Consider the following 9,156-nt stretch of genomic DNA (forward strand, 5'->3'; position numbering starts at 1 on the left):
TGGATTATTATTTTTGAAGAATTGACAGATTATTCCTTGGTTAGCACATTATTTGGAACAGATATGTGCATTGGATTATTTTATGGGTCATTTAACAAGGATTATTTTGGATCGTGTTAAATGGACCCAAGCCAAGCCCATTTCAGCTGTTGCCATTGTATATCTTTTGATGATACATTATTATTGAAGAAGAGGTAGTTTCATACCATTATTTTATGTCCCTATCAAAAATATCAAATTTATTTATTGTTGGGGAGTCCATGACGGAGGAATTTCATCCCCGTCAAAAATATCAAATTTATTTGTGGTTGGCAGTCCATGACGAAGGAACTACATCCCCGTCAAAATATCAAATTTATTTTTGGTTGGGAGTCCATGATGGAGGAATTTATTATTATATTTATATTACTTCCCCCCATTAATATCATATATTACTCTACAACTTGAGAGTCGTTGTCCTGTGGAGGGACACGGTGGTGAAGATGGACACTTCAGAGCAATATCTTAGCGGCTAGGAATGATTTATTCTCACTAATATTATATCAGTTGTGCCTCATGAATGAGAGCACCAACGTCAGGGGGAAACATTATACAAAAAAGATTTTATATATCATTTGCAACAAGCTGGGATTTCATGTTGTTCTTTCACCCCCAGCATGAGGGGGAGCGTTGGAAGATACGGCCCAAGCCCACACGACCAAGGAAGGCTCACATATCCAAGTATATTAGAAGATGGGCCCAAGCCCATAAGACCAAGGAAGACTCATGCAACCAAGAGATATAGTAGATGGGTTCAAGGCCCATAGATCAAGGATTAGGCCCATAGGCCCACGTATAATGAAGGCAGGATGGTAAATAAAGAGTTATCTCATAGATATGGCATTGATGTAATTAAGTTAAAGTTTCAGGGTTAAAACCCTAAACCCCAAACTCTAAGTTCAGGGGTATTATTGTAATATAGTATTTTCATAAATTTATAAATAGAGCTTTAGGGGGAGGATTAGGAATAATCAAGTCCATAACCATTTTTTCTTCAGTTTTCTCACAATGGGTTTCTCTCCTTTTTTCTCTATGAGTTTAATTCAAGGAGCCCTGAAAATCAATAGAAAAGAAGTTGAACTCAAGTCCAACCAACTTTGGTTTCACTCAACTTTTTCTTCTTTAAAAAAGTTATACTCTCTTCATTATATTTATAATAATATCATCATCTTTATTTTATTATTAAAAATGATAAAAATAAGAAACAAAATCTCAAATGAATATCAGTATGAATACATAAGATAACAAATCAATATAAAATGAGTACAAAATCATGTTTAAGTTATTCAATTCAAATTTGATAGTTAAATTAAAACTTAGATGAACTCAAATCGATGCTCCTTCTGTGAGTAATAGGGAGAGTAATTGTGTATAATTTTGGAGGTTGAATAGGAAAAAAAGATGTGGAATTCTCAGCCCAAAGCCTTGTACTTTCTTTAAACATGGCATCCTAAATTTGAAGTTATGAGTCTACTTTCCTATTTTATCAATTGGCACAAAGTAGTAGAGGTTGTTGTCTCATATGCCTCTTTTAATTGGCATTATAGAATCTTGATATTATTATTATTGCTTTCGATAGTATTAAATTAAGGTGTTATGTATCTCTTATTTTCAACACCAATTGAATTTGGCAAGATTTCTAATTGGCGGTCTGGAATTCAGAAGACGAGATAGTCCATGGGGAAAATACTACTGAAAGTATTGTTTAAAATCTACTTACTGTTTACACTTTTACTGCCAAATACTGGTTGGTGTTATCAGCAATCACAGACTGTGTTGGCGCCATATGGTGCTGAACTTTTACAACAGAGTGATCAAGCTTTTATTGTTGGCCAAGACTCACACATTGACATGTTTTTTTTTTCCATTTTACACAGTTGGGTTATTGTAGCTACGGAAGAGCTCTTGCAGCAACTAATAGTTCCTAGTTTCCAGGTGTTGGTCACACACATTAGTCTCATTGTTCCCCCATCTCCTATTGCTGGTGTCTACACAAACTGAGACAAACTTCTTTCTATTTTTGTGTCTCGTTTTTTAATTAGCCTTTTATCTTGTTTGTTTTTTTTTTACATAAAAAAAATAATTTATAAAAATTATTATACTTAATAAGTACTTTACAAAAACACCTAATCATAGAGCAATGCCATATGCCACCTTACTTAAAAAACTATAAGGAGACAATATTAATTCTCCTTACTGCGTTAGCCTCGTTCGGATCAAGTGGTGACCAACCAAACTCAATTAAACCCATGTGTAGGATCACAGCTGACATAGCAAAACTTTTAAAGAAAAATAACAGGCTGACAGAAAGCTGGAGTATCACGTTCTGGCTAAAAAATCAAGAAAATAAGCTTCAAGTGAACAAAAATAAAAAATCAAGGGAACAAGATACAAATACAAAATGAGAATGAAAGAATTCAACCTTGATTGAGGTAAGTCCCTAACAAATCAAATTTTGGACCTATTTTTTCCCTTTTACCTTTCTTTTAACAAAAGAATTGAATCAAATGGAATTTGAATCAGATAACACAAACGCCGGCAACATCAGCAGACAGACTGGCGTGTTGGACAATTCTGTTAGCAGCCTCCTTATTCAGTCATGTACAAAGCGCCATCCCAACTCCCCTCTCCTTTAACAAGGATGAGATAGAGAGAAATTCGCCTAAGAATCAATCACGGTGAGAATATTACAACATCAATTAACCATATCCTTCCCCTTTTTACATTGATTAACAAGTCTCCTTCTCTTTCATGTCTTTCTGAAAAGATTTTAGAGGAGCAGGCAGCTCTCTCCCTGCGGTTTCACCTGCTGTTTGGCTTGTTGCTGACACCAGTAGGCATGAGCAGAGAGCACCCTATCCAACAGCTCTTGTGGCACCGGCTCACCCCTCCTTTGCTGCGGGGAGATTCTTGCCGTGTGCACCAGTGTCTTCCATTTATCCTGTGCATCCCATTATATCAGACACAACACAGGAAACATCTTACAGACAAACTTTATAATATATCCCCTTCCCTCACCACAAATGAGGGTCAGAAAGGCAAATGTTTCATGTATGGTAAAAGCTAATCCAGTTAGCAGAAACTCCAAGAAGACAGGTGGTTTCAACACACATTATGATCAGTAATCAGCTTTGCCACCATCAAAATGGTAAGTTAGCCCAAAGACATCAAAGCCTGCCTCCGGAATGTCTCAACTGGGAATCATCTTTTGTCAAGAAACTACCCTGAGCAAATTCAATAAGTAATGAATTGCCCATTGATCAAACAGATATATCAGTATTTTTTAGAAGGATTTTTGCAATGAATCCTAATTGCTTCAGTCCTGCATTCTAGACACCAATAAGGCCAGTCTTGATATCTGCAGTGCTATCTATTACTTTATCCCGTGCGCATCAGTTTTTATAGTCTTAATCTTTGGCTAAAGATAAAAAGTAAAAGAGTCTTTCCAGCCAAAAAAAAAAAAAAAATGTAGCCAACTGTATCCTATGTTAAGACAAGTTCACCCAGTATTACTTCCCTGTTAATTGACCAAGAAACTTAATTTCCACAGCCAGAGAATGGACAAGTAAAATATCTGTGTCAGCAGATATCATCAATGCTCTTTTACTCATTTTCCTGGAGTAACAACCACTTCAGAAATCTAAGCTTCTCCTATGAAATTGGTTACATCAAGTCATATATGTTGCGGCCTATTGTGCTTTTTCTGTTACTACAAATCTTAATAATGATCATAACAGGTCGCAGCAACAATTGAGCTTTTTTTATTTCACAACTATGCAGCACTGAGTTTGTACCCTTTCACACACTTCAATATTTGAACATCGTTTCTCATTTCAAATGACATCCAATCAGAATTAACAAGAATGACACATACCTTCAGGTCAACATAAGTTCGATGCTTTGCATTCTCAAAGGCACGCAATTTGACGTCACGCCACCTGAGAAATAAAAGAATGTTCATGAGTAATGAACTGCATCATTGATTAAGTGAAACTTAAAACAATCAAGCATTGCAAAAGCTTGAAGCTCTGATATAAATGCAAAAGAATTCCTGTAAGCCATGAATCATTGGTTAGTACGAAAACTAAATACTAAGTAGATATATGCTCAGACCTGCCAGTGCCAAGTTCCTCTACTGCTTGCACAAGTGCTTCTACTTCTGAAACAGAGAATGGCCTTCTGATTCGACGCTGAACAAGCTCAGATCGTCGTGATTTTCGGTGTAGAGGAACCACAGCCAATGCCTCTGCACTCACGGGTGGAATGGGCACCATAGCTCTGGAATTTTCAGCTGGTTTATCCAAAGATATGTCAGTAGGAGAGGGCACTGAATCATGATCACTTTCAATGCAGTTGCCCAAATTGGTCAGTGGTGGATCTGGGGTGGTATCAGATACCCCTTGATCAGTAGCAGGAACTGTGGTACACCTGACAACAGGATCAATTAAGTTCGTCAAGAGAATGCTGCAAGGCACAACACCCACCTCAAAACATACAGATAGAGAAAAAAATAATTTTCTCAAATTTAACTCTGTAAATCATCTAATACCTTGTAATTTGTTGAGTTGCTCCACAAGGGGTATGAAACTGAGGATTTTCAAGGCAGGGAGGTGTCGGAGAAGAGTATGACGGGTAGGGTTCCAGTGAAAAACCCAAATTATCCAGCTTGTCATCACAAGAAATTCCAGTTTGGAATAATGTATTACTATCATCTCTAATCTTCTTCCCATGAAGCAGAACACCTACTCGTAGGCCACTTCCAAGTATAGCATTAACAGCTTCCAGAACAGTCCTCTGCAGATGCATTATATTTCAAACAGGCAATATATTAAGTATCCATAGAAAACACCACATATTATATACATACTCAGAATAAGCAATGAACTTCTTTATATGTTAAATAATATAAGTTCCAAAAACAAGCCCAGGCCTAAAAAAAAATCTGTAAACAAATACCTTCAGTGAACCAACAGTTGCATTTTCAGGCATCTCAACGAACAGCTCGGGTACCTTAAAGGACTTGATACTGAGCCTCACTACACAAAGGAATGAATCTTCTAAGAAAATTGATATCAAGAATGACTTCTTTCCAAGTTCATAAATATAATCACGTTGGTGTGCATACATTTAAGTCATAAACAGAATCATACCATGTGAATCACCGGATCCAAAGGATGATTTTTGACATGCCATTGAAGACGAGCTCTCAGTTGCTACATGAAATACAAGATTTCATTCATAAGAGAAGATCATACAAAGAACAAGGATAGGCAAGGTTACAATTGAACAAGACAAACATCAAACTCACCACCAAGCACAGTTGCAAATGAACCGACATGTTTCCCATTACTACCCTTCCCTGGTGAAGTATATATTCCATCATTACTGTTGCTCCTAACAGATGTTGAGATTGAGTATCGCTCATACAGTTTCCTCCTTTTAAAAGTGGAACCCCTTTGAGTCCTTTGCCGTGTGTAGCACATTTTCCTACTCCGGAAAACAGGCTTTGTTTCTGAATCTGCAACATACTGAAAGAATTACTAAACCATGCAATCATCATGATTAAACCACCAGATCACATGTTAATGTTTTACTTGTATATGGCTGCTGAAAGACAACAACATGTACCTAATCTTACCAGAATTTGAGAGATTTACATCCTTCACCACTGTTGGAGCTGCTTTCCAATACTTAGATGCCAACAATTTCTTTCTCCTCCGGTCTCCAAAGCATGCAGGAGGTCTGTAAGTCTTCATGGTTATGGTGCTAGGTTGAGTGCAACCAGAGGAATTTTCGTCATCATCTCTACTAACTACATGAACATTGTTGTAGGACTTTGGAAGGGGGCCACCATGAGCAATGTGATCCACACCTAAAGAAACCTCAACACTACTATCTGAACTAACTGATGCAGGCGGTTTGGTGTCCATTTCCATCTGATCATCTGAAATGGGTGAAATTCCATTTATCACACTCCCGATCTTTTGAGTCTCAGCTTCTACTTTATTCTCAAACTCTTCATGTACTGTACTCTTGTGAGACTCAGCAATGCTAGGGGAGCCTCTCTCTGAGTTAGAATTATCTTGGGATGCACCTGGAAATACACCAAATTCATTCCTAATTTTGTCAGTAGGGTCCTCCGGAAGGACAGTCATCTTGCATCCATCAGAGTTTGTTATCATTGATGTATGTTTCAATGGGGTATCGTGAAAAGCATGGGAATGATGCTTATGTAAACTCATATGACTGTGCTTTTGCAATCTCCCATTAATCGCAGAGACACTCTCATCACAACTTCCTTGATCATAAGGTTCCTGCTTAAAAGGGTTCACTATGTCCTGTTTTTCCTTTTTTATGTTATCTTTTTCAATTGCTAAGTCAGTTTGGCCAACTAACTGACTTGAAGAAGTTTCTTTCTCTTGTAACAGCTTCCCAGCTACAGTAGCCAGCAGATCAAAGGCACACATTGGGTTTTCAGCCTTCTTTTTAGAAGAAGATTTCCCCTGAAAATAGACAGAAGCCACACAGATTTGAGTTCTTACACCATAAAGAAACCAGAAAACACTTGAAGCAGTAGGTGAACAGTTTGTGTACCCTAGCCGATCTTGAAGCTCGGGGCATGGTGGGCACCTGGTAGCCATTAAATCCGTAATACAACCTTTTCTGCAACACCATATCTCAGTTATTCATAACCAAAACGAACTATTCAGCAAGTACAAAGAAACTCCACCATTGAACCCATTCGTGTCTTCAGAAATAATCCCATATATTCATTAAACAGTCTGCTGATCCGTCACCTGAATTTAGTGGTCCCAACAGTAAAACCCTACAGAAACAACAAGTTATAGATGAACCTCTAGTTGAAGAAACCAAAATGTTGCTCTAAAACACATGCGTAGGAAGGCAGCTAATCATATCATATATACCAATAGGAAAATCATACTACATAGATCAGACTGAGTGGTCTTGTTTACAACTTTAAGTATATGTCAATGGAAACAACCTAGGAAGATTATTTTCTTCTGGCAACTACTGACAGTAGAAGAAACAGTCTTGAAAATAAATTGCAGAAAATATAGCAGGACATCCATTTATAAGAGAGCCTAACTAGGATAAAATAGAGTACTACAATTATATTTAAAACAAAACAACAAGTCCACCAAAGGATGCCTCAAAATCCAATGTCATCTGATACGAAGAAAGGCTAAGTTAAGCTCACAAAGTAAATAAACCTCAGAATTCGTAACAATAAAACACGGTACGCTCTAAGAAGAACAGAAAAGAGCGTTACATTTCAACTGGTCGTGTAAAGGGGTTTTTCATAAGAAACGCATAGAAATGAGAAGTTAACTAAGTCATAATTATGTCCGCTTAAACCATAAAATGAAATAAACAGGATCAAGGAGAAAAAATCTCATAAAAAATGAAACGTCAACAAAATTTAGAGGCATGCCGCTAAACGCACCGTTAATTCGCAAAAACAACGAAAACATCTGAGATCTCTTAAAAAAAAAACTCATAAATTTAGGCACAAGGGGTCAAAGATCTCACATTTTAGTACCGCCAGAAAATCGCGGATCAGTTGTTCAATAAAGACAATTCATCCTAAACTGCCTAACAGATGTGCTCAAAAATGTTTCTCAAGATCAGGATATATTTTTTAATTAAAAAGAAAAAGGAGATCTTTCAAGTTTTAACCATATGAGGAAGGTTGATAAAGGTTCTGGATTACATGGCCGTACTGAAAAGGCTGGAAATAGGATCTAAATGAGTACAAGGTAATCAGCGGCACGTACAAGTGTTGCCTCGGGCAAAATTCAAATGAGTAGCAATTTCAGATCCAATAGCCATCATTACGAAGAAAAATCAAAGCCAACGTTCAAGAAGAATTCAGTGAGGAAACAATGGAGTCGCGATCGCCATCCTGTAACTTCAGCGAATCTTGATAAAATTCAAAAATTTTGAAAAAGAAAAGGAACAGTTGACGCTCCATGGAAGCAAAACCTCGTGATGATCTCAGATCAGACTCTAAAAACAGAAATTCACCTCAAGAACAGTAAACCCACCACAGATCGGAATTAAACCCAGAAACAGAACTCTGACGCGGAAAGAAACTAGATGAGAAGGTCGATGATCAAATTGCACGTCGCAAGGGCGCTGAGATCGATCAAACGCACCTAGTCAAATGAAATTCTTCAGACTTGATCAATGAATTCCTTCAGAATCACGTAGAAATGGGTGATCCGCGACGAATAAAAGAGACAAGCTCCCTAAAATTTCATCCGAATTCGCTCGAATTCCTTTCAAATTTCAGATCAAGGAATTGCCTAAGATTTCGTAGAGATCTCTGAACCGGAATTCGATTCATGCACGCATATTTTATCCTTCTCCTCTCCCTCCTGATCGGCAAAACCCCGAAAACCACCCATCTGCTTAAACCCCAGCTCTTATACTTTTGACCCCCCAGAACCTGACCCTCCTGTAAAGCCCCTGTCCTTTACCACCTCAGCCGGTCGACGAAACCATTTAGACCAGTTCCTCCCTTCGGTTATCCACTCGCCATCCGAAACAACTCGGTTTCCGCCACGTGGATGCACGTTGATTTCAACGGCGGCGATTTGGCTGCACCAACAAGTGTTCCGATAATAAGGCAGTGATGTGTGAAAAAAAAAAAAATAGCAGGCGTTTCGGACGCTGTGAATTGTGATGCCACGAAAACGTTTTTTTCGGATTTTTTTGCACGAAAAGGAAAAATAGCATTTTGGCGTGTCTTTCCTTCTTCTTACTTAAGACGGATGATCTCGAGGCGGTAGGTCAAGATGGGCCCCACGTAGAGACGACTCATAAGCACGCCACACCTTATCAGGTGAAGCCTAGGTAGGTAAAACCCTTTTATCATGGTCGGACTAAACCGCTGATGGACACGTGGACGTAATTTTGCAACTAATTTTCGTAGAAAAAATTAGATAATTTTGTTTTAACGACTTTACATTAGCCATAATTAGTGTGTGCCGCACATGAATGGTCCACGTAGTAATAAAGGAGAATCGGTATAACTTTTTTTTATAAGATTCGTTTATCTCGAATTTTATCCTCTCTTCAAGAATATTCGCAAAA

General features: G+C 37.9%; 1 protein-coding gene across 3 annotated transcripts; it reads right to left on the minus strand.

Moving 5' to 3' along the window:
* Positions 1 to 2,447: 2,447 nt before the first annotated feature.
* Positions 2,448 to 8,440, minus strand: LOC137965988 (telomere repeat-binding protein 5-like). 3 transcript variants are annotated; one of them, XM_068812414.1, is made up of 10 exons: positions 8,217 to 8,440; positions 6,634 to 6,865; positions 5,678 to 6,542; positions 5,348 to 5,557; positions 5,190 to 5,252; positions 4,996 to 5,075; positions 4,589 to 4,833; positions 4,153 to 4,467; positions 3,914 to 3,977; positions 2,448 to 2,980 (listed from the first exon to the last, which is right to left on the minus strand). In XM_068812414.1, exons 2-10 carry the CDS (start codon positions 6,712 to 6,714, stop codon positions 2,810 to 2,812), a joined length of 2,094 nt encoding a protein of 697 aa, XP_068668515.1. In that variant the 5' UTR covers positions 6,715 to 6,865; positions 8,217 to 8,440; the 3' UTR covers positions 2,448 to 2,809. The 3 variants fall into 3 exon arrangements, with proteins under 3 accessions (XP_068668515.1, XP_068668516.1, XP_068668517.1); XM_068812415.1 differs by lacking the exon at positions 8,217 to 8,440 and adding an exon at positions 8,106 to 8,206; XM_068812416.1 differs by lacking the exon at positions 8,217 to 8,440 and adding an exon at positions 8,086 to 8,206.
* Positions 8,441 to 9,156: the final 716 nt, after the last annotated feature.

Source organism: Aristolochia californica, unplaced genomic scaffold, assembly GCF_029961685.1.
Source record: "Aristolochia californica isolate CCGP_79_NKW_82.1479 unplaced genomic scaffold, dmAriCali1.0.hap1 SCAF_5, whole genome shotgun sequence".
NCBI lineage: Eukaryota > Viridiplantae > Streptophyta > Magnoliopsida > Piperales > Aristolochiaceae > Aristolochia > Aristolochia californica.